At 38.8% G+C, this 25,424-nt stretch overlaps 1 protein-coding gene across 2 annotated transcripts; it reads left to right on the top strand.

Moving 5' to 3' along the window:
• The first annotated feature begins 1,811 nt into the window (after nucleotides 1-1,811).
• Nucleotides 1,812-23,505, top strand: msna (moesin a). Of its 2 annotated transcripts, none has more exons than XM_081615587.1 (13): nucleotides 1,812-2,117; nucleotides 13,483-13,566; nucleotides 15,585-15,680; nucleotides 15,779-16,053; nucleotides 16,151-16,234; nucleotides 16,437-16,583; nucleotides 17,635-17,731; nucleotides 17,823-17,986; nucleotides 18,139-18,269; nucleotides 18,516-18,676; nucleotides 18,771-18,863; nucleotides 20,921-21,151; nucleotides 21,348-23,505. In XM_081615587.1, exons 1-13 carry the CDS (start codon nucleotides 2,106-2,108, stop codon nucleotides 21,510-21,512), a joined length of 1,740 nt encoding a protein of 579 aa, XP_081471713.1. In that variant the 5' UTR covers nucleotides 1,812-2,105; the 3' UTR covers nucleotides 21,513-23,505. The 2 variants fall into 2 exon arrangements, with proteins under 2 accessions (XP_081471713.1, XP_008425733.1); XM_008427511.3 differs by lacking the exon at nucleotides 1,812-2,117 and adding an exon at nucleotides 5,860-5,878.
• The last annotated feature ends 1,919 nt before the right edge of the window (nucleotides 23,506-25,424 follow it).

The raw sequence follows: 25,424 nt of genomic DNA, 5'->3' as shown, positions 1-25,424 counted from the left end.
TAAAAGAAAGCAACGCTAAATTAGAGTCGATAACGTAAAATAATTCTTGAAAAGGTCCTAATTAGTTCCTGTGGCAGAAAGTCAAAAGGTGCCTCATTAGGTTACAAAATGGGCATGAAGATAGAAAACAATGAACCTGGAATGAACTAAGTCAAAGGTCAAAGAAGATGAGACAAAAATGTAATATTTTATGTTTTTAGTTTTAAAAAAGTAATCAGAAAATTAATAGAAATAAATGTCCAAAGTGGTTTTGCCTCTTATTCCATATTTTCCCCAGGTTTTTTCTTGTCATACCCACTTCAGCAACAAATTATTAAAGAAATCTTATGATGTCTTGTGTATGGAAATGTTTCTTATACGAATCCTATAAATAATAATCCAATAATCTCAGCAGAAAGCAACATTTAGAAGAAACTTGTTTTGACCAGGGATTATAATTTCTCATATTTCATAGGAATCAAATGGACGAAGGTGAAGACAGAACTACAGTCAATGGTTATCCATCCAGTCAAATAAAATAATAATAATAATCTGTTTAAAATAATGCACAATTAGGCAAGTGAGATTTTACAAGCATTTGTAAAATCTCAATTGTTTGAGATTCATAATTCATCAAAAAAAAAAAATCCTACAAAGAAAACAATGTTCTGATGTTTACGTGCTTTGGTGGAATGGTTTGTTCACGGGTTAAAAATCAAATGCTAACACACGGATAGACCTTGGAGACTTCAGCAATGTTAATGTATCAACAATTTTATTAGTCTTTTATATTAATCGGCTTCTAAACAATCTCTCACATCCATTAGAAAATGATCTGGAGGAGTCTTCCTTATCAGGTGGCTTTTAGTAATGACCGAATTACACATAATCAAGGATTATTTATCATCAATCACTCTGTCTAATCTCTAATGTCTAATTAAAGAGACAAAAGCACTATAATAAAATAAACAGAACTGAACCCAACAATTTCTAAAAGAGACATTTGTGAAATTAATAAGAGTTTCCAATAAACAAATTTCATTTGATTTTGTGTTTAAGGCAAATTTCTTGAGCTTCTCACAACAGTTTGCTGCAGTTCTTCTGGCCCGTTCTTCCTGAACGTGGAACCTTCAGGTGTCTGGAAACTGTACCAAAGAATGGACCAGACTTATGGAGGTCAAGAATTCACTTCCTGACATTGGGACTAATTTCTTGTCATAATAGCAAACAGTGTGTTTTACGTGTTGTAATAATAAAATAGAAAATAAAAAGACAATAAATGAATAAATAAATCAGAGGACACTTTTCCTGCTTCAGGACAAATTTACCAACCAAAATTATTTCCATTAATTCCAGAACAATTGAACTTTTCCTTCACTCATTTCTTAGAAGTTATAACTTTACCCACACTATAAGCTTGCGATAGAATATATTTAGTTTGATTAAATGTCCAAACAGTAAGAACATTTTAAAAAAAGAAGCTTGCATTGATAACACCAGAAAATCAGAGCCGAGTTTAGCTCCCCCTATGTTTCAGATCATAGCACCGCTCCTGCATTATTAACAGCCCGCATGTCTGTATCCCCGTAATTTCCTCAGAGTCCAAACTGATGCAACATTTGAGCAATAGTGACCATGTCTGCTAAAATAACTCTTTTTTTTTTTTTTTTTTCTTTCTGAAATCTAGAACCGGTGTACAGTCATGGTGATGCGGCTGCCGCAGGCGGAGTCAGTTGCTGGCCTGAGCCCTGTCTCTGAGCCTCTGTCTGGCTGGCTGGCTGCTGTCCTGTCATCGCTCTGGGTGTGGTTTTTTTTTTTTTTTTTTTTTTTTTTTTGCTTTTTGCAGCAGCAGCAGCAGCAGCAGGGGTACCGTTAGCAGGAAATCAAGCTCCCACTCCGCTTTACTTTAAGGCGAAACAAAGAGAAACCCTCCCTGGAAGCGCAGCTTTGAAACGAGAGAGAGAGAAAAAAGAAGCTTTTTGTAGTGTAGCAAAAAAAGTATCATCGACCCGGGAGGGCGTTTACTTGGTGCCGTTGTTCTGATGGGAAAAAAGTTTTCCCAACTAGTCAGCTGATTTAACAAGTTTAAGGAAAATCTGTGCAGAAGACTTAAAAAGACGGGAAAGATGCCGAAAACGGTAAGAGCGAACACTGCCAGAATTGTTGTAATATTTAAATTTCACAGTTTTCGGTTTTGTCGTTTCCTAACGCAATAAGAGGAACCGCTTTATCCTGCTAATCCGTGATCATACAGAAGCGAGTTAGTGAGAAGTTAGAGGTGTTTTTTTTTTTTTTACAGCATCTTTGAAACTCAGCGGAGGGTCGCCGCTGTCTTTCCGTTAAGTGTGTGCGCTTGCGCGCTGCCGCCCCTCGGCTCACTAAAATTAGCGCCTTTTAAATCAAACCCCACCGGCCCGCCGTTTGCTCTTCAAACTTCACTTAATCGCCTCGATGTAAGCTCATCTCCACTCACGCAGACCGAGATATTCCGCTCTCTTTTCTGGGGAGCTTTCGGCGGAAGTGTGGCCTGCTGCTTTAGCGAGCCGAGCCGAGCCGAGCTGAGCTAGCCTTTCTTTTTCCGAGGCCTCTTTATTTAGGCTGCTCCAACAAGGAGGGATTTGAACTGTCACTCTGGCCAGCTGTGCTGCCCAAAATCCGGGGGCGACTAAAAGGGGAGATTACCTATGTGTAGAGTTGGGGAAACCATACATTTAGGGCTGTGAATGATGAGCTGAGAGTGAAGAACCTAAGCCCTGGAAATCTGTGTTGGTGCTGGTCATGTTCTGGACAAAGAAAAGAGGGGGGGGAGGGCAATGCCTCTTTATCACTGGGGGACACAGATTATTGTGATTTCTAATTTAACGTTCATTTCAACTGTTGGACTTGGTTCAGTTAAAAATTAAAAAAAACAACTTTGAGGATGAAAGGAAATCATTGGAGTAAAAATATTCAAATTCACAGTCGGCTTTAAGGGAGAACTCGACTGAAAAGGCATGACCCATGAGCCTACGGGGACGTTGAGGCTTCCAGTTCATCGTCCAGATTATATGTAACAGAGTTTGAATTTGGCATGAATCATGAATCAAATGACCATAGTTACACTTCTGAAACCATTCCTGCAATTTAACTTGCTTCTGCACACTTCTGGTCAGGTGGCTGAAAGAAGGTTTAGACACTTTTCATTGGCTGGTTACCGGAATCAAAGTATTCCAAGAGTTTAAAAGGTAGCAAAGCATGTGATGCCCTCTCTCACATGTTGCTGCGCACTGCCGTTTAGCTTGCTAAAAGAAGGATGCCGCACTTTCCTCTTGCTTACAAGAAATATAAATTTGCTTATTTTGAGAGCATTAGCAGTCAGAAGAAAACCGACTTAATATTCTGAGCCACATGAATACCACAATATAAAAATGTTCATCATAACAGCTGCTGTGTTATGGTATTCTAGTGGCAACTATATCACCTTTATACATTTTTGTTTTAAATCTTTTCAGCGAATACTTTGATACAGTGAAACCTTGCTAGTCTTACTCCAGGTCATTATACTGTGAGAATCTCTTCCTGGCCCATGTTTAATTGTAAGTTTTTGGGTCTCCAAGAATAAGCCTGAATAAAAAAATACATGGTATCTCAGAGTTAAAACAAACGTTTTACATGATTTTCTGTTTATTTTAAACAGAAAATACTTTTTCCTATTGCTGCTTGTATATTACATTAGTTTATGCATTTATATTAATGTCATCTCAAGTTCTTTACATCCAAAGACTAAAGCACAGATATAAAATAGACCTGTTAAAGCTAGCTAGCTAGCTAGCTCCGTTTAGAGTCGCACCAGTGGAATAAGGTGATACTAGTACCTCAGTAGCTACCCTACAGTCTGCTGCTTAACAGGCAAACCATTCATTCCTTATGCATTAGTTCTGTTTCAGCCATTTGGCCGACAGTGAGCAGCAACAGGTAGAGGATGAGAAAACTCGAATCACCGCTGCACTTCCTGTATCATCTCATTAGAATGACTTTAAATCACATGAACGCTACAGCGGAACATTTAGGCGTTGTTGAAACACGACAGTTAACACCTTGGTTTCCTCATTATTTGAAACAGGCCCACATGTAAAGTCAGTACTTTCAGCAGTTTTAACTGCTGCATTTCTCATTCGATTTCATTAAAAATAGAAAACCTGAAACACTTCCAAGCAGATTTCCAGTACAAATGGCCCCAGCTCCTGTACCTGCTCTCTTCCTGTAGCATTGTTTCTGCCAGAACTTCCTCTGCATTTTTTTTTTTTGCCCCCACCATTTGTCACCCAGAATAAAATGTTAGGCGTTGTTGCCTCTGACATCAGTTTTGCACAGTTATTTTTACCCACTGGTGCCTAAGCTGTAAAAGTGGATACCTCCGAGTTTTGATGCTGACGATATTTAGCAACTATTTTCAAAACAGAATATTTTCACTGTCATTTTTTGTGAGCCGTTTCACACGCAAAGCAGAGAAGCGCTAACCCTATTTTTACATGTTTAGTTGCTTTCTGACAGCTGTTTTAACCTAGTGTAGAGTTTATGGTTAGCTACAATAGCTGCTATTTGGCAGTTCATGTAGTTCATGAGCGCAGAGCAAGTGCAGCTGTGATGCAGAAACTGCTGGGTGTATGCAATAAAGTAGCAGAAAGGGGAAACTAGAGCAGGACATAATGGATGTTAAAGAGGAAGCAGCAGGATTTTCCTAAATTAAAGAGTTGTGTGGGTTTGTGGTTTAATTAAAACTAAAAGTTAGGCGGAGGTGAAGGGGGGTTGAGTTTCATTTCTGCAGATCCATGAAGGGGATTTAGCTCCGACTTCGATCAGCTCTTTGTGACACTCAGTGAAACCGGCATGTAAATATTAGGCTGACGAGGTGAATAAAGAAAAGGAAGTTAGATGCACGTATTCAGCAGATGTCATGAGGCCAGTGAAAGTTAAGATTCTCACTGAAAATAAGCAGGTTAATCCCAGTTGTTTTTTTATTTTTTAAACTCCGTGTTTTAAGTAACTCTAGAAATCAAGATGTTTCACAAAAGCATTCGTTGTTTGAATAAGTCTGTGTTTGCTGGACTGCTCGTGGCAGTGCTTCAATTTCCCAAGGAAGTGATGTTGTGACTCAAGGTTTCTGCACTTACATCAGTTCCTTTCTGGTAATTTCCTCGCCTGTAGCCTTATATGGACTTTCACATCACGGTCTGGCTGTTCTCCACCCTGCTTCCCCCCGCGTGGTCCTCAGATGCCAGGCCCCACTTCAGATTGTATTTTCTGCAGTACAACAAGCACAAAAGTTCCTACATTGTCAAATTTTATGACCTAATTCAGCTGTGTTTTATTACAGTGATTGCACTGAAAGGCTATGCTTAACGGTGTTGAGTAACTACTGTATAATTCAAAAGAGTTAAGGAACTCCGATTCACGTTGTCACATATTTTCCATAAATATTGAAACAGATTCTTTTAGTGCTTAAGAGCTTAGCCTAAAAGATTCATCTTTTTAAAATCGGTATGCTTTCCTTTTTTCCCCCCCCACAATAAAATCTGATATTTGCTCCATAACACGCTCCATAAACAAACACAGTAAAAAACACTTTTACTGTTATTGTAACACCCAACACAGAGCATGACTTACCATTTTAAGCCCGTGTGTCGTAGATGTTTGCCAGTTTTTGGAGCGCCCACACCTTTAAAAAGTGTGTCTATGGAGACATGGTGAATGGAAAGAGCTGGAGGTATGCGAGCAGGAGATTAAATGGCTCTGTAGTGCACATAACTGAGGAGATTAGGACTTAGTAGAAGTAAAATTGGTGGACAAAATGTAATCAAAAGCTGTGGAGTCTTTATGTTTTCTGCTGGAAAGCCGTGAGAACGTCACATTTCTGAGAGTAAGTACAGTTTTGCGTGGTTGAGTTAACTTTTTCTGTACAGCATAAAAAGCCATGTTTATTTTTAGCTGAGGTGACCTTATTGGTTCATAGTACAATATATGATATATAGATGTTGCAGTGACACTTTAAAATGAATCGTGATTGTTATTGTTTAGGTCTCTTTATAGTGAAAGTGTCTCAGCTGCCCTGTAATGAACCTTCACCACTATAGAAGGACATCAGCTGTATTCAGTATGTTGCTAATTATACAAACCAGAGACGTGATTAGTATGAGTTTGTGCCCTCCAGACCTGCTAAATCAAAGTATTTGACATTATTATGACACAACCGAACTAGAAACAGGAAGGAGCTTTACTGATGCTGCTGAATCATAGACAAATCTAAGCAAGCTTTAGGGAGTGGAGCGGGTGAAAATGAATAAAAACGTAATGAAAATGTAGCGCTTATAAAAATCACATCATTAAAATTAAAATTGCTTATTTTTTTACAGCGTCAGTTTGTAAATAATTAAACATAGTTATGGACTGACATCACAGTTTTGTTGCCAATTTCCAGTCTTTTCTTTGGAAAAGCTTTGAGCTGTCTGTTCTAATTTTAGCCCCTTTTGTTTCCTCTCTTCGATATAAAACAATACAAGAACGGTACTGAAAATATTTTTGTAGCCGGCCTGCTGCAAATCATCATTTATCAATTATTTAGGACGTCGCACCGTGTGAGAGAACAGTCACTGTAAGACAGGGTTTGTTTTACCATTTTAAAACTTAAAACTATTTAGAGTTGACATTTTTTAGTGCTTTTTAGGTGTTGCGTTAGGGAGACATGCTTTTTACTAGAGATGTGCCGATCAGGTTTTTTCCTGCCGATACCGATCACCCAGGAGGGCGGATCACCGATACCAATCACATAATTATTTTTTTAATCATAAGCACTACGGTTACATTATGTGGAAAAAGGAACCATGAATTCACCTTAATTTAGATAAAAGCTTTTAAATAGCTTTTTCCAAGAAAAAACAAAAAACAAAACGGGTATCGTGCAAATTGTACTGCTATTGATAATACTATCTCTAACATACTGATAACATATGAAGGCTCTGAAGCGGCTAAATAATGCAAAACGTCAAAATAAGACCTCTCAACATTGCCAAAAGATTCAAGTATAAAACTTAACATTCAAAGGCAAATTCAGGTTCCATTACAATAAACAATCCAGAGTTATTGAATGAAAACTTCCTGATAGCATGGCGGCTAGCTGATTACTGCTAGCTCTGAGTGGCTGTTTCTGACTGAGCGGAGTAATTATGCAGAACAGGGAGATCGATCGATTATTTTTTTTAGAGATTATCTGTCTCATGTTAGGACAGCGAAAGTTTTAATATCTAAAATTTATTTTTTTAAGTTAGATGCTGCAGCTTTAAGCAGAGGTTCGGTGTGAGAGTCACTACCAGGTGGAGCAGAAGCGAAGCTCCGTCTGTGAAATATTACTACCTGTAGCACGGAGCAGCAGTTCAACAGCGAGAACAGAACCAGCGTCTTACATTGCAGCTCGAAGACTTAAATAATTTTGCGGGTTATTTGTTTAGCTTTCTGACGTCATGCTAATCCGGGTGAGTGTTTGTAGCTATGCGCTGCTTTACCTGCTATCTGATCCTCCATATGTCTTTTTTACTGCAGTGAGCCTCGATGTAGCCAAACTCCGTCAAGTATGGCATTGTTTTTATGCCATATTAGATTCGTTGTGTTGATGCATTTTGACGTGCTTCACCCCACGTGCTTCAATTTCCCCCGCAACACAAACTTCCCCATTCACTCAGTGCGTTATAGTTCCTCATCGCTTAGGATTTGTTGCTGCGTGTTTGCGCTGTGTGAAAGAAAGCGGAGACCAACTGCACAGGCAGGCTGCGAAATGAGATGCAGGTGATCGGTTTGTGTGATCGGCAACAAGAGACCGTGATCGGCGATCACTCATCATACACTTTTTAAACACGGAAATCGGCCGATTATGATCGGTGGCCGATCGATCAGCACACCTCTACTTTTTACATTAAGTTTTGGTGATATGGAATAATTATTAGCGATTATTTATGTCATTTAGGTGATACGTTAAGTGCTGCATTAAGTTAGTCTTATAAACACAAAAACTGTTCTAAAAATAAAACATACCTATTATCAAATAGGTTGTGTCAGTACACGATTACATTAAGTGATCCAAATATTAATTAAATTGAATCCTATTTTTAAATATATCTAATTATCTTTTTAAATAGATCTGTTTTTTTTATGGGAGGAGTACGGCAGAATAGCAGAGCTGCTGCTGCTCTGCATCAAAAGGAGTAGATGGAGGTAGTTCAGGCATCTAGTCATAGCCCATCCCTTTGGAGGATTTTCAGGCCCATCCCACTGGCTGGAGAACCTGGGGAAAACCCAGAAGTACCTGAAGGGATTATTTATCCTGTCTGACGTCCCCAGAGTGAGGTGGAGGACGTCACTGAGGTGGTTTCCATCCCTTAAATCCCCATCTTGGATAAACACAAGACGATGGATAGATGGGGTTTGCAAACATAACTTAAAGCTGATTGTTTTCATGATGATTCAGTTTTTAAGTATTAAATACTCATTGCCCACCCACAGTTAGCTTTGCTTACTGTAAACATGATTCTGTAAGCGTTACGTTTAGAAGATGCAGTGCCTTACTTTAACTCTGAGATCTCCAAACCTTTGCATGTTCCATGACTTATGAGTTAGAAGCTTGCAAGGGACAAAACGGAGAAAATCTGCTGCAGTTCATTCAGCCTTAGTGGTGTGACTCTGGTTCAGCGACTTCTTTTCATACATGGAAAAGTTGCAAGTGTATAAAGTCGCAGTGAAGTGACCAGTATGTACCCACTGCTGTCTAGCTTTCTGTTGTAGCAGCAACAGAAAGCATGTAACTTTTGTTGACATGAAATAGTTTACTTATGCAATGCTTTTTACACCTCAAGGTCTTCCTCTGAGTTCAGTGGTGGCTAAATAGCTAGCGTTGAATCTTCACTGTTGCTAAGCAAAAGGTTAGCACTTTGGAAAGGAGCGTTGACTGTTTCGGTGATTAGGACCAACCAGCGATTATCGGTCCATCCCAATAACTTGTCACTACTACAGTAACAAGTTACCAGATGAACAACAGTATCTGAAGATGCACTGTGATTTTAGATTTTATCATCAGCGACAGCTTAGTTTTTCAGTGCTTGCGGTGACATTGTGAAGCATTTGCGCTGCCGTTTGGTTCTCTGCCTTGGCGGAAACCTCATCCTTTCCCCTCACCGACCATCTTCCTATCACTCAGTTTAAACTAAACCATCAGATTTTTTTCCCCACTCTCATGCAGCAGTGTAAGACTAATTAACACTACTGATTGACATATTAACCGACTACAGACTGAACTGGGTTTTTTGTTTTTTTCCATCAGTGGTTTTCTCTATTGGTTTGCTATAAATATTGAAGTTGATAGTTGTGCTAATCTAATGTGTCATTTCAGGTTATTTCTATACCTTCCCTTGACTCCCACTTCCTGGCTGAGATGTTAAATAGTTTGAGCTAACATTTTAAAATAACCATTTCACTACACTGGATGAGATAAGACACGCACCTTTTTTTAAAAAATTCAAGCTGAAATCAAGTGGTCTATCTGGTTATCAAGGAGTCCTACTGTTCAGGAGCTGCTGGAGTTAAGTCAACCTTGTTTGACTTATCCACGTTTCTCGCCAGTCACTGCAGTCAATGAACAGATTGGTTTCTTCTTATTTTCCAAAGGCGCTTGCTGCTATCTTACGTGTTGACTTGGCTTGAGTTGAAAGGGTTGTGGTTGCAAACCGCACGGGGAGATAACACTGTGGAGAATGCATCATGGGCAACTGACTGCAAGGATATTAAGTGTGCACGATGAATTTTAATCTTCAGAGTGTTTTGCTTTGAAAAACTTGGATGTACTGTTCAATCAAAGAACAACTTGTATCAGAGTTTTTTGCTCTGCTCTTCATCTTTAAACCATCCGGTTTCTTTCAGTAGTTTCTCTTCCTGGCAGTGCAACTGGGGGTATTTTCCGCCGTTCACCTTCACATGAACTTGACTCATTCGTGTGCCTCCTCTTCCTCCTATCAGAACCCCAGCATTCCAACAACATTTTTGTTGACTCTTCACAGAATCCCAGAACATTTGCTGTGTGGGCAGGTCAACAGGAATGTGATCTGATTAGGAAAATCCTTTTATTTTAAGATGGTTTAGTTGTAGTTCCTGACATCTGTCTAATTGGGGATGAGTGAAAATTTTGTCTATATCAAAATGAACCCCTCTCTACCTCCTTTACAACTATGTTATAGGTCTACTCTGTTTTTTTGTATCTTACAATTTATATTAATAATTGTAATGGTCCATAAACGGTTTGATATGGAGTTTGAAAATGTATAGTGTTGGTCATAGCTGCCACTGACACCCGCTTGGTTAAATCATTGGTTTTGCTAAAGTTTCCGGGCACTCCTTTTTCTGCTGTTGGCATTGTTTTGTTTATTATTTCAACTTTTCTCTTTTTTAAATGTGAACAAGGCTACAAGAGAAGCCGAAATCCAAATTTACAAATGTTGTCAGCTAACCTCCAATGGATATGTTGCTCTTCAAAACTTGTAATTTGTTTGAGTTTTAATATTGTACAATGAGGGTATAATAAAAAATGGACCGTTGTAACCATATTTATCCTAGCTACCTGTGTGACGATGACAAAATAGAACTTCAACCCTAACAATAGCAGATGCCGTTTAAACATTTTCATTTTAATTCTGTGCATGTTAGCATGCTAGCCATTCGCAAAGCTTAAGTATATAGCAGCTTAACACTAATGCTATCAAAAGTGTTAGCTGAAGCACTGTGATAGAGTAGGACAGAGATATGCAAGTCTTAAAAGAAACTGAAAATGTACTTGTTGTATCTAGCTAGCATTAGCACTGAAGAACAACTAGCATCAGAGGAAATTTAAAAAGTTGCCCCTATGAACTGTTGCTTCAAAAGCTGTAAGTTTGCTGCTTTTTGTTGGCAATGAATAGCCAATATTGTAAACTTATGCCAGCAGTGATTCAAATGCTGCCAGTGGTTGTAAAAAGCAAAAAGCATGGCATGCCGCATGGGACAAATACAGCTGATGCCATTCAGGATGCTTAAGGAACTTTGACAGAAGCTACACATGCCAGTAACAAGCCAATGATCAAATATAACCTGGTTCAATGTTGGGAACAGCAAAAATGAAAAGCCAGAGAAACTTAACACATGGACCTGAGGGTGGTGTTTTTTCAACTGGGTACTAATAATAGCTTCTGAAGTGTTTTTGAGTTCAGGCCATAAGAGACACACCCTAAGCAGGCAGAAAATTTAGATGCGTAGTTCCCTTTTCATGCAAGATTAACCATTCTCACTCCGGAAATGAAACCGCTCGATCACCACCAGAGCTGAATTCTTATCTGCTCTAAACCAAAAAAAACAAACTGAAAGGTGTTCCACCATGTTCAGAGGGATTGGCTAAATGTTTCTACAAATAAATTACTTCATCTGACTGTGTTGACTCAGAGTACAGACTCAGGTCGAAGGCTTCACTTCGGAGTCTTTGACTACAGCGGATGACAGGAAGTGGCAGAGGAGAAAGTGTCCTGAGCAGTAAAATGGGGTCTTGCTGACATGGTTGGGAAAGAACGCAACTCTAATCGAGGCCCCGCAACTGGGAAATAATGCACACCATTGTTGTTCAGGGCAGGCGTGGGCCTCTGCCTGCACAGTTATTTCCCAATAGGGATGTGTGCTGCTGTTTAAGTCTTCTTTAACAGAGAAAGCAACAGAGTCAGCTTACTAAGCACCAACTCATTTTTGACTCTGGGTGACCTTTCTGAGAGACTTAAGAGGTTAGATAAGCACATTCAAATGTTGGCCATGTGTAAAAAAGAAAAAAAACTATCTGAACTATAGAATTTGCTCCCTGAAGAGATAATCAATCTATAATAACTGTGCTCATGTTTGGCTTTAGTAGAGCAGAAAGTTTAGCAGCTTGCAGGCTTTTTTGATACATGACAGGATGTAGATGACTCTCATGAGACATCAGTGTTTAGCCGTCTTGCCTCACACGGCCCAGCCTCCAGAGGATGTGGTTACTTCCTGTAGATAACTTCTACACTCGAAGCCAGACTGGCAGAGACTGTCAGCACAGCGTGGAAGCATGAGGCAGGGTTTTCAATAAATTTCACTCTGTAAAACAATACAGAATTGGTATGGTGCTGGCAGCTTTGTTTGGACTACAATGTTTTTTTTTGTTTGTTTGTTTGTTTTTTTAAATAATGCATAATTAGATGGCTTCCTATGAGTACATTGTTTCTGTTTTAAATAAAACCTATTTCTATATCCAGGGTTATACATCTTTATTTAACATTTTTTTTAATAGTATACAGCTTTGGGAAGGGAAAAAAAATTACTGAGCTGAACCCCATTGATTAGTGATTTCTGGACTCTTGCTGGGTTAAAACATTAGCATTATTGTTTCTAAATGAACATGAGTTTGTTTTCTGTGCATTATCCGAGGTCTGAAAGCTCTGCATCTTTTTCATGATTTTGACCCTTTCTCATTCCCTGATAATAAATAAAAAATGTTTGCTTGGAATGTTGCCAGTAGTTTGTAGAATAAAAGAACAATGTTAATTTTACTCAAACATATACCTATAAAAAGCAAAATCAGAAAAACTAATCATTTTAAGTGGTTCCTTAATTTTTTCCAGAGCTTTATTTAAGCTGTTGACATAAAGGCAGAGATCCTTTTCTTCTGTTTATTTAGGTTAAAAGTTGCACAGGGCCTCAATTCCAGTTGGATGCCCACCACGAGTGTGTAAAAGTCCACCAGGAGTTTTTTGCATTCTATGTTTACCACAATATGTTTTAAATTTAATCATAAAAAGCCAGCAATTAATTCCTAGAAGGGATTTTCATATTTTTACTAAAAACTTATAAACAGTACACATGCTGCCTGCATTAGATAATTTAATTGTTTTAATTTGTATGAATGGAGTTGATTTTCTCTTTGTTGAATTTGGTAGCTAAAAAGAGCAGGACCAATATTAAAATGGACATCTTAGAATAACCACAGTGTCAAAAGGTTCCATAAATTATGGAACCACGCTCATATTTTTGTTGTCTTCATAAACATAAAATTCTACGGTTTGTCCTGTGAAATGTGAAGATCTCTAAGCAGCCACATGTACCAACTAACTTTTGAACTGGCTTTAAGAGAACAAAGCATCAGACATGAACATATAGTAGAAGTTTGTAGAAATGGTAATAAATTTGATAGCAATGTCAGGTTATAGCATTACCTAATCTCATGTTATGGCATGCAGACACTCTGTCTGCACCGTTCACTCACTCACTTCGTCAAGCCGAATGGGTGTGATGGCAATGGAGTTGCTCAACTCCTACACCATCAGTTGCTAACCTACATGTTCTTATGGGTAAAAGTATTTAAATCTGTAAATAGTGATGTTTGGGTTACCTACTATATCTATATATAAATATTTTTTTCTTATATTTTCTCTGTTCAATCAGGTCAGTGTGCGTGTTATCACGATGGATGCTGAACTGGAGTTTGCCATTCAGCCCAGCACAACGGGGAAGCAACTCTTTGACCAGGTATGATACAAACTGACTTACTTACTATACTCTGTTGATGTGTGACTGTTTATACTTGTTTGCCACAAATTGTGTTTCCGTCGGAAAATTTTTATGGGCATTTTGAGGTATCGCATTATAAAAGGTTGACGGGAATTTTATGCTTGCTTGAGGTGGTTTTGGACTTTTTGGAAAAATTATTAATGCACCAAAGGGTAGATGGAAGTACCGTATTTTCCGCACTATAAGACGCACCTTCAATGAATGGCCTATTTTAAAACCTTTTTCATTATAAGGCACATAGAATAGAAGCCACAGTTGCGGTTGCCGCCCGTCCCGTATTGAACCTATACGGGATGTGATTTGTTCCGTTCTCCACAAATGTGGATGTGTAATAATAGGGAAGTGGTCCCCGAGTACTTTAAATAGTAGGCTGCCCCAGTCATAATTTCCCTCACGGTGTTGGTGTTGCCTTTCTGGGTAATACAGACCAACCGACACGCTGCCGCCGCAGTCTCTGTCTCTCTTCCCCCGCCTCCCTGGCTTTAAATGTATAGGGGCTGGTCCCTTGGTAACCCTAGTTGAAGCACCCCGGATGAATATCTAAAGCCAATGGCTTTATGTTGACATAAAGAATGTCAACAAAACAGTCCGACTCCGGTCGGCGAAGAGAGCCTTCCGCGACTGGGCCGGGGCGTGGCCGGACGATGGTCACCCATCTCCGTTCGCGTACAGCATGTTCGTGGAGAACGTGGTGCTACATGACCTGCAGATGACCTGATTATCAAGTGGGTAGGTAGATAGGTCAGTCAAACTTTATTAACAAACCAGCGTTCTGACAACTATCCCAGCATGCACCGCGCGCTTCTTCTTCTACGGGCGAAAATGAAGTCGGCGGCTGCTTACCGTCATCTATGCTTACCGTAGTTGCTAGACGTGTTGTGGCTCAATATTGGTCCATATATAAGGCGCACCGGATTATAAGGCGCACTGTTGGCTTTTGAGGAAATTGAAGGTTTTTAGGTGCGCCTTATAGTGCGAAAAATACGGTAATTTATCTCTCATAACTGATCAGTTGTCTTTCTATAACTCGAAGTACAATTGCATTTATTTCTCTACATCTGGGCATGTAACATCGCCAAAAGTACAACTCCCGGAACACCTCTCGCCATTTTTCAAAGATGCGCGGTCTATGCTAGTTTGCAGCCTTTGCTTCCTATTTGTTGCAGCCCTTCTTAGCATCAGTACCTGACGAAATTACGCTTTGCATAGTCTGGTTGATTTGCTCAAAACCATTGAATGTAAATTTTGCATTTTCATTTCTTTGGTATTTTGTAACAGTTTAATAGTTTGCTCAAAATTCGAATGACATTCATACACAGCTACAGTGAATACGTATTATTAATCGGGTCACATCTAAACCTAATTTTAATCTCTAGTGTGTCACAGTGAAAATAATGTTGAATATTTTTGCATCCAGTGAATCGACTCATTCCGATCTTGATTTATTGATATTAATTTAGTTATTTATAAGAAAAAATGTGATGAAAACCTTTTGTTTAAACAACTCATTGCTGCCCAAAGGAAACATCACTCAATAACAATAGATTCCCTTTTTCAAAGCATTTATTTTTGCCTGTGTGCTTCGAGGTTTGATGTGTTGTGCATACAGAGATGCTTCTCTGTGTACCTTGAATGAACTTGGTTGATCACTAGATTCCTAAGTGAACTGCACTACTACCATCTGATTGGCTGTACAGCTTCTTGCACATCAAGTAAGTGAACAGGCGAACCAAAGCGTGTTTATTTTATTCATCCTCTTTGGGCCTGATGTGCCTAAGTGTTCGGTACACCCTTGGTAGGTCGCTAGTCCATCACAGAACCTGGATGAGTACAAATACTACGACCTTCAATCAGTTTAAACAAACATTTATATGTTTTTGCATGTGGTAGAAAACTGAATCATTTAGAGAAATACCCATTCAGTGACAGCTTGTAGACAAATGATCCATTTTTTTTTTTTTTTTTTACATTTTAAGGTGGTAAAGACCATTGGACTAAGAGAGGTTTGGTACTTTGGACTCCAGTACCAGGATACAAAGGGTTTCTCTACCTGGCTGAAGCTCAATAAGAAGGTGAGCTCTTCATTCAGCTCTTCATTCTTTCTTCTTCTTCTTCTTTATGCTATCCTTAGTTGTAAACCCTTCACCTCTGACGTCGTCCTGTGTTTCAGGTGACAGCCCAGGATGTGAGGAAGGAAAACCCGCTCTTTTTCAAGTTCCGTGCCAAGTTCTTCCCTGAGGACGTAACGGAGGAGCTGATCCAGGATGCCACACAGCGGCTCTTCTTCCTGCAGGTGAAGGAGGCGATCCTAAACGACGACATCTACTGCCCCCCGGAGACGGCGGTGCTCCTGGCCTCCTACGCCGTGCAGGCCAAGTTCGGCGACTACAACAAGGAGGTGCACACGTCGGGCTACCTGAGCAGTGAAAACCTGCTCCCTCAGAGGTAGCGCTGCTTTTATCCTTCCTTTCCCGTCGTTGCGTTTATCTGGCTGTTGATCTTAGCGCTCCCAGTGACGCACAGTCGTGTCCCATGTTCCTAGAGTACTGGATCAGCACAAACTCAACAAAGAGCAGTGGGAGGAGAGGATTCAAGTGTGGCATGAAGAACACAAGGGCATGATGAGGTGACTCACACTTGCTTCTTCTTCTAAATGCAGTTCTTCTGCATATAGTTTTGCCAATTTTGTGCCTTTGGTAAATAAAAACTTTCCTGTCAAAGTGAAAAAAATGTTACCTCTGTCGCTTTACCTTCGACCGGAGGCTAATGGCTTAAGCTGAGATTGCTGATCAGGGTCCAACTGAGAGCTGACAGTCATGTGTTCGCAGGGAGGAATCCATGATGGAGTACCTGAAGATCGCCCAGGACCTGGAGATGTATGGAGTCAACTACTTCAACATCAAGAACAAGAAAGGAACTGAGCTGTTCCTGGGAGTGGATGCTCTGGGTCTCAACATTTATGAACAGAATGACAAGTAAGTCATTGTCTTGATTTAGGTTTTATTTGTTCTAAAAAAAACAGCAAGTAGGAGATCTTTCATTCAGATTAATTGCACCCCTGTGTAAATAAGTAGTTTTTTGTTTTTTTGAATAGCATTTTTCAAGGTTGGAGCATTCAGTGGAAGGGAAACCTCAACGTTTTTCTAAAAGATTTATGTTTGGGGATTGTTGTTGGTGGAACAATCAGCTTTATTCCCATCAGACCTAGATCGGCTGCTTCAGGAAAAGTCCTTGTAGGTTTGTCTTGTTGAGACAAAGAAGGCTATTTTCCTAGCAACAAACTGCAGGTTTGCATGAAGATATTGACTTTTATGAAATTGACGTTTAGGAAAACTGTTAGTGCCACTCTAGTTTTCTAGAGTGGCACTTTTCTGTGGAAAATTGTTAATACTATTCCAGGTTTTTTTCAACTTTTAAATTATCAATCTGACTGTACTTACTGATACTTATGGACAAAAAGTTATTTTCTGGATCTGCTTATTTTTCTCCACCAAGTAAATGTACCAAATTTAAAGGTGAGGTTTTTCAGCTTGAAATTATGCTACTACAATATGACATGAATTCATGTAAATTCTTTTTTTTATATATTTACCACGTGTAAGTACATATAGAAGGTCCTGTTTATGTATTTAATTTATGATGACCAAAATTGTTCAGCTTTATTTCATTGCAGTTTATGAATGATATGTTATCACAGTGCATTTGTAATACTGAACATTTCACACACCACATTTTCTGTTTTATTATTTGAGATTTGCTCCCTGAACAGATTAAACTGAAATGTTTTGATATAGAGTTTAGGGCTAAACACAGCACCTTGGGGGACTCCACATTTAATGTGCTCAAACTGTGAAACATTTTTTTTTAAGAAAAACAAGAAATTGTGCATTTACTTATCCCTAGCAATGATCCTGGTTTATTTATTGGATTTTAAGCCCCAAAATTGACCAACTCTGTATTTTTGTTGTCTGAATAATTTGTACAATACTAAATAAATAAATAATTACGCCTTTCCACCTTTAACAGAATGACGCCCAAAATTGGATTTCCTTGGAGTGAAATTAGGAACATTTCCTTCAACGACAAGAAGTTTGTCATCAAACCGATTGACAAGAAAGCACCAGTATGTTTTAGTGTAAATAATATCACTAAAATGTATTTTTCAAAACAAAACGTTTTACAAAAGAAAATCTTTAATTGTACTTAAACTGCAGGACTTTGTATTCTACGCTCCGAGGCTGCGCATCAACAAACGCATCCTGGCTCTGTGCATGGGCAACCATGAGCTGTACATGCGCCGCCGCAAACCCGACACCATCGAGGTGCAGCAAATGAAGGCGCAGGCTCGGGAGGAGAAGAACCACAAAAAGATGGAGAGGTACCAACGGACAAATATATGGTGGAATTTGACAATGGAAATAAATAACATCCCAGTTTCTTTGTTATAAAAAGTCTCTGTTCACTGTATGTGTTTAAGTTGGAAACTGTGGTGAACAATCTGACATACCTTCTCCTTTTTTTTCCCCTTAGGGCTCTGTTGGAGAACGAAAAGAGGAAAAGAGAGGTTGCAGAAAAAGAGAAGGAAAAGATTGAGAAAGAGAAGGAGGAGCTGATGGAGAAACTGAAGCAGATTGAAGATCAGACCAAAAAAGCCCAACAAGGTGGGGAACATTTCAGCAACCAAGTAAAACTTACCCAAAAGTTTTAAGTATATTTAAGACTCTTGTCGGCAAGGACTGGTCTCCTGCAACTTTTAGATGCATCCCTGGTTCAATACACCGGAATCGGACGGCAGAATTACTTCCTCTGCTTCTCGAAGACTTGCAGTTGCAGACTCCTGCTCTACAATCAATAAAGCAACGTTTGCTTTAGTTAGTTGTTGCCATTCATTTTGATTATGTGCACAGAGCTGGAGGAGCAGACTCAGAGGGCTCTGGAGCTGGAGCAGGAGAGGAAGCGTTCTCAGGAGGATGCCGAACGTCTGGAATCTGAGCTGAAGGGAGCCGAGGAAGCCAAGATGGCACTGCTGCAGCAGTCGGAGAACCAGATGAAGAACCAAGAGCACCTGGTCCGTTACGACGGATATGGTGGAGTGATGTCTAAAACAATGTGTTAATGATTTCAGCTGCCTTAAGATTTTTTTTTTTCTTTACCGTTTTTAGGCCACAGAGTTGGCTGACCTGACTTCAAAGATCTCTCTCCTGGAGGATGCTAAGAAGAAGAAAGAAGAAGAAGCAAATGAGTGGCAGCAGAAGGTGTGGTCCAAGTTTCTGCTTCTTTTTTTCCCCACACATTTAACGTACACAGCTCTACAGATGTCAGGTGGCAAATTTCCCTTTGAAAAATGTTGCGTTTTACATTCCAACATTTATAGTATCTTAACTATCTGATCTCAGTTGGACAAAAAGATACTGAACACATGTTCTGGTCTCAGATGAGTCCATGTTTCCCATACCGTTGGGAAAAAATGTCACGTTTACACGGCAAAGTGTGGAGACCTGGTTTCTTATCAGCTAAAGGACATTTTTTGTTTACAGGAACTTCATAATTCATTTATAATGATAAATTACTTTTCCTTTTCCATTTTGACCACTCAAATCTCTTTGGATTAGAGCAACATTCACCCGGTTGCACTAACAAACGCTCGCACATGTATTCACCGATGATACGGAGATTGGCAGGCAACTTGGGGTTAAGTGCCTTGCCCACGGGCACATCGACAGTTTAGCATCCAGCAAAATCTGTTATCGTGACAGGCCTTAGTACATTGCCAGACATTATTCAAATAGATTTAATCTGTGTGGCTTGAAAGTGTCTGTTCAGTAAGATTTGTGTCCTGACTGATAAGGTCAGCAGATATGCATAACTCTTTTCATTTTTATGCAATAAAGTCATAATTATGTGTGAAAGTAAGCATAAGAAACATTAATGAGGAGTTAAGAGCATGCAGTGTTGATTTCTTCCTTCAATGCCTCTTACTATTAAGCAAAAAAAAAGCATGTACTCTAGAGCCACCATGTGGCGAGAAGTGAGAAGGCAGTAGTGTGCCGTTTTCCTACCGACCAACCTTTCAGTGGAAAACAATGATTTTCTTGTTTTATTTGTCGTATATGTAATGATACATCCAGCTCAGAAGAACAAGATGAGATTTCAGCAGTAATTTGGGAGAACCAGTTTACACAGAACCTCTTGAAACCTTGGATTTCATTTGTAATTAGAGTAAAATATTTAGATCAGGTTTTTAAAACTTGCCTAGCTTAAAAAATCTTCTTTATTTTCAGAAATATAATCTCAAACTGTGTTTTAAGAAAAGTCGTCTACATGTTGATCTGTAGATGAACTAAAGTGATTAAATGCAGCCCAGTCTTGCTAACTTTACTTCTGTTAGCAGCTAACTGTTAGCCATCATAAGAATGATGTTTAGGCACCATTCTTATTCATAATTATTCTTATTCATAAGAATTAGGCACCATTCTTATGATGTCACTGTTACTTTTTCAGAGAATCTGAAAGTAGGACTTTCAGATTAATACATGCTATCAATCACCCTGATGACAAGATGTTGCTAGGCAACTTGAGAACTACTTTCTGTCTCAGATTAAGTCTCAAACACAGACAAACAGCGTGGAGTTCAAAGCAGTCACTTTTTTTCTATCTCAGGCTCGTAATAATAGCTTACACTGCAGCAGAGGAAGTAACATGCTAACGGCAGCCAGCTAGTTAGCGCTTTATTAGCTGGATGTAACGTTGACAAGAAATACTGTGGCCATTTAGAATCGCAAGTTGTCATCTTGCTACAGGCCTAGAGATATATTGTCATTTAGAGTGGCTTAACCTGGTTTCAAACTTGCTTTAGAGGAAATAAAAAGAGGTGAAAATACTCTGCTTCTAAATTGTCTCAACTTGCATGTTTAGAAATAAGTAAATGGAAGTTAAAGTGTAATAAATCTAGTTTTCAGATTATCTTTGTGTGTTGAAAGCTCCCAGGTTCCCCTCTGGTTTCATTATGATCAAAAACAAGCCCAGCCAGGGCTATTGGTGGTTTCCTGTTAGTGTGGCTAAAGTTCTCTTTAAGTGCTGGAAATCCTGTTTAACATCTTAACGGTTGTGCCAAGTTTCCATGTTGTGCAGTTTTTGAGCACTCAGACATTCCGATCTCCGTTGCTGGCACCACTATCGGCTCATGTTGCATTCCTTTTTCCTTTGATACCCTCCCATATGCAGACATAAGCACACAAAGAAAGCAAACTCTGTTTTATAGGGTCGTAAATAATGATCAGATCGGCCTCTTATCATTTCTTGTCACACTCAGGCCACCACAGTGCAGGAGGACCTGGAGAAGACCAAAGAAGAGCTTAAGAACAAAGTGATGGCGGCCCATGTCCAGGAGCCACTCAACGCCGAGAATGAGCATGACGAGAATGACGAGAGCAGCGCCGAGGCTAGCGCCGAGTTCACGTCTGCGGCTACGTACAAGGACCGCAGCGAAGAGGAGCGAATGACCGAAGCCGAGAAGAACGAGCGTCTGCAGAAACATCTACTTGTAAGGCTGGGTTAATACCTCCTAATGATTGGTTGTTCGTACGTCTGAGAGGTTCGGTGTAAGCAGTTTTGGTTTAATAGTTTGGATCAAATTAAAACACGTCCAGCCTTTATTAGCTACGGTATTATTTATTTATTTTTGATATTCTGCTGTGTTAAATGTTGTGTGTTGTTTTTTTTTCTTCCCCCCTCATTAGGCTCTGAGCTCAGAGCTGGCCAACGCCCGAGACGACACCAAGAAGACGGTGAACGACATGATCCACGCGGAGAACATGAAAGCCGGACGCGACAAGTACAAGACCCTCAGACAGATCCGGTCGGGCAACACCAAACAGCGCATCGACGAGTTTGAATGCATGTGATGCGCTCGATCGGCAACGCAAAACGGGCCCCGCCGCCAGGCCGGGGCCCTGCTGCTTGGACTGCAGTCCTGCCTCACTCAAGCTGTTTTTTTTTTGTTTTGTTTTGTTTTGTTTTTTTTCCGTACGCAAACAAAATCAGATCAACGTGACGTAGCTGCAAAAAGCACAGCACATTGTACAAATATGGATGTGGAAAGTTCCAACTGTTTTTATTTCTAAATTAGAATTTTTGGCAAGTCACTGGTTGTAAAGGGACATACTGTATTTTGGTAGTACATTCCTGATAGGGGGAGGGGCTATGTAGCATATTAGCAAAGGCCTTATGCCTCTATTATGACTTATTGAGCAAAGATCTTTTAGTTTCTTTATATATTTTCTGTCACTATTTTAAAGTGAAGGCATAAATTTGGCACTGCTTGGAATCTGATTTGCAGGCATATTTTTGCTATCATCATGCAATAGTTCTTCATATCAGGCTGGATTATCGTTTTGATTTGACATGAGGCTTCTCCTCCTCGTTCAGCACACATGCAGTATGCATCTTTGTCTACGAGGAGCGTAATAAAGCAGTATTATTTTTTATTACCATTTGTTTTTTTTTTGTTTTTTTTTCCAGATTTAATTGATTTCTCATTTGTCTGCATTCAAAATCTGCCAACTATTTCAAAATTGATCATCAGTATTTACGACCCAATCCACAATAATGTGATATTAAAGATTTAAATACCATTTCAAACATTTGGTCTGTTTTTGTCTTTTTTTTTGTCTTTTTTTTTTTTTTTTGAATCTGTGCAGACAAATTATGATTGGTCAACATAAAAAATCCTTTGCAGACTTTCAAGGTCGCATATAAACCCAAAAAGGGTCAAATATTTACTGACTTTAATTCACTTTCTCCTCATTTTTCTAAAAGGCCATAAAGTCTTCCTCTTCATTGCCGTTACCTACATCTGAAGCGTACTGTGCGTTTATAAAGTTGTAGTTAATTTCTAATGAGGATATTTGATTGTTAAACTGCGTAAATATGAGACGGTAAAAGAATTTCACTGAAGTTACGTTTCGGTCTTTTCTTCTCTCTAGATTATAACTGCTCAGCTCCTTAATTGCGACTATTTATTTCACCTAAATGCAATAAATAGATATGCACTGGAAAAAAAAAATTTCACTTTAAAATTTGAAACATAAAAGAGGGGCACCTTTTCTTCTTTTGCATGCGGATTTTGATATACTGTATGTTTTTAACTGCTATTTTGTATGTCGTAGTTGGAATTATTTGGGTGTGATGTGTCTGACACTTTAGGACGTCTTAGATGTTTTTGTACAAGACAAACTAAACAAAAAAAAAAGAGCAAACCTTGTCAATAGTATCACTTTGAAAGGAACAACATTTATACGCCATTTATTTCTTGTTAAAAGAAATAAATAAAAAACTGACAATAAAGCGTGCTGTACCTCTAGCTTGATGATTGTGCCATAAACAGATACTTGAACCAAGCCCCAAAAAATATGCATAAAAACAGACTTTTTTTCTTCTGATGCCATTTGATGAAGTTTGATTTTATTTCGTGTATGATATAGATATATATTTTTTTGTAGCAATTAAGGACCTTTTTTGGAAAATTTATTTACCCTTTAATGCAGAATGTATTTTCGTCATGAAAATTTCAGAACACTTTATTTTCATAATGCCTTTTACAAAATAATTTTTTTTTTCTAAAGCATTTCATAAACAGTCTGAACTATTTCCAACAAATCATGCCTTAAACCTTCAAATAAATTAGAAAAGTCATGCAAATGTTGTGGACTCCTTCGTGTTGATGCAGCAGTCTCATACCTTCGGTCCAAGGACTCGAAGCATAATTGCAACAAACTGTTTTTTGAGTGTGTTTGGTCTTTAGAAAGAAACAACGGAAACGTGAACAACTGTAAACATGACGCAGTGTTTTGCCCTGTTTTTACTATTCAGCAACAACTAATAAAAGTTTGGTAAAAATGTCGTCTCCCTTCATTTCCTTATTTCTGGCACGTTGATGTCATTCCGCTTTCTTCCACTAGGCGGCTCATTTCATTTCAAGTTGAATTCAGTCTCAGCGGAAGTTTGCAAGGTTTTTAGCTTATTTTCAACATGGCACATTTTTTTTTCATCTTCATAACATCTGTTTAATCAGTGTAAAAGTTATTTAGATCTTTATTTTTGTTTTTAACATTTATGTATCTTGAGGTTAACATTTTTATTCTGAGGGGAGACGTGGTCAAGCAGGTACGACAAGTAGAACTTACAAGCTTGAAGTTTACATAGACATCAAAAATACAGAAAACGAGTCAAAATCATAACATGCACACGGCGTCTTTAAAAGAGCTTTTAACTCTTCCAGAGACAGCGGCTTTCACACGTTAAATACATTTAGATTCTACAGAAACCGAGATTCAAGAACTGAAAATCTGCATTCAGACTGCAGGCCTGCGCAAAAGTAGAGTTGAGAACTGAAATACATAGCAGTTCTGTTAGCCTCTCAGGCCTAAACAAAAAAAATAAAGCACACCCTGATGTGCTGTGTATGATGAACTTGTACTAAAAACTAAATAGTAACAATACAGAATGGAAACAGGTGCGGAGTAAGTAATGTCACCATAGTGAAAAATGTCAAACAGTTAGTCTGAGCTAGTTTTCTTTCCTGACTGATAAGTTAAGATGATAAAAGCCTAAAATAACCCTTTATACAAACAAACAAAAAAAATCTAAATGCCTAATATGGACCCTGAAAATCAAATAGTAAAAGATACAATAATGCCTGCAGCAGCTGAAAGGCAATATGAAGAATAACAACAGCATGCCTCTCAATTAATTAAAGGATGGCGTCATCTGCAAAACGGTGCACTCCTGCTGCTGACTTATTTCTCCTGATGATAATAATATAACTGGCAAATCAAACAGGTATTGAAGTACAACATTTAGAAGCTGGACTTAAATAGTTTTTGCTAACCATGTTTGCAGACAAAACGATGAGGACAACTGAATAACAAACACAGTTTCACACCCTAAAACTGAAAACTGATGAAGAGCGTGAGGAAGAAGAGTCTTTAAGAAAAAGAAAAAGAAAAAAAAGTGGCAAATTCAGAACACAAAACCAGCAGGATACAGAATCTTTTGGATTTGGTCTAAAGTTACAGACACAGCAAAAGATCCTACAATTGAAATTCAAATACATTTTAATCAGATGGTTTTTAGCAAAATCATCTTATTGATGCTAAAATGCTCTTTTGTGTCGGTGCCATATTTGGTATTTATCAGATTCAACAAAAAATAAAAACATGTCTTTTTTAATGACCGCATGCTGATGACAAACTGCTGCTTATTAATATCCACTATATTTAGTCACAACGCTTGGAGGACACTCCTAGGAGCATTTTCACACCAGAAAGACACGTATTTACTTCTATTTTCAATCATCTAACTTAACATATTCTGCCCTGGCATCATCTTTACACTTCCTTTTCTTTAGCATCGATGTTGGGGTCTCCAGATAAGCCAGCTGACTTATTATCTATCCACATGTTGTAGCAACGTCCTGATAGTAATAACAATAATACTTAAGCTCATGCTGAGCTATGCAGACATTTTACACCCTTCATCCCAACACGCACACGCTATACGAAACAGGTACGCATCATAAGACACAGAAACGTCCCCAAAGTTTGGGGACCTTCTCTTTCACAAAACTGTGCTCTATTTCGTCACTGTCCCAATAAATGTGACAAAATGAGAAACGGTGTGACAGCACTTTAAAAAAAAGAGTGTCAGAAAGTCTGAAGTTCTATTATAACCAACTTGAAAGCCAGCAAGTAAGTCAGACTCTCTGGACGCAATGCATATGTAAAGGAATAGGAATAGCTTCATGTAGCTCGCAAATG

The sequence above is a fragment of the Poecilia reticulata genome, chromosome 14 (assembly GCF_904066995.2).
Source record: "Poecilia reticulata chromosome 14, P_reticulata-male-v2, whole genome shotgun sequence".
NCBI lineage: Eukaryota > Metazoa > Chordata > Actinopteri > Cyprinodontiformes > Poeciliidae > Poecilia > Poecilia reticulata.
The sequence above is the reverse complement of the archived record's forward strand: the minus strand, read 5'-3'. Positions and strand labels throughout refer to the sequence as shown.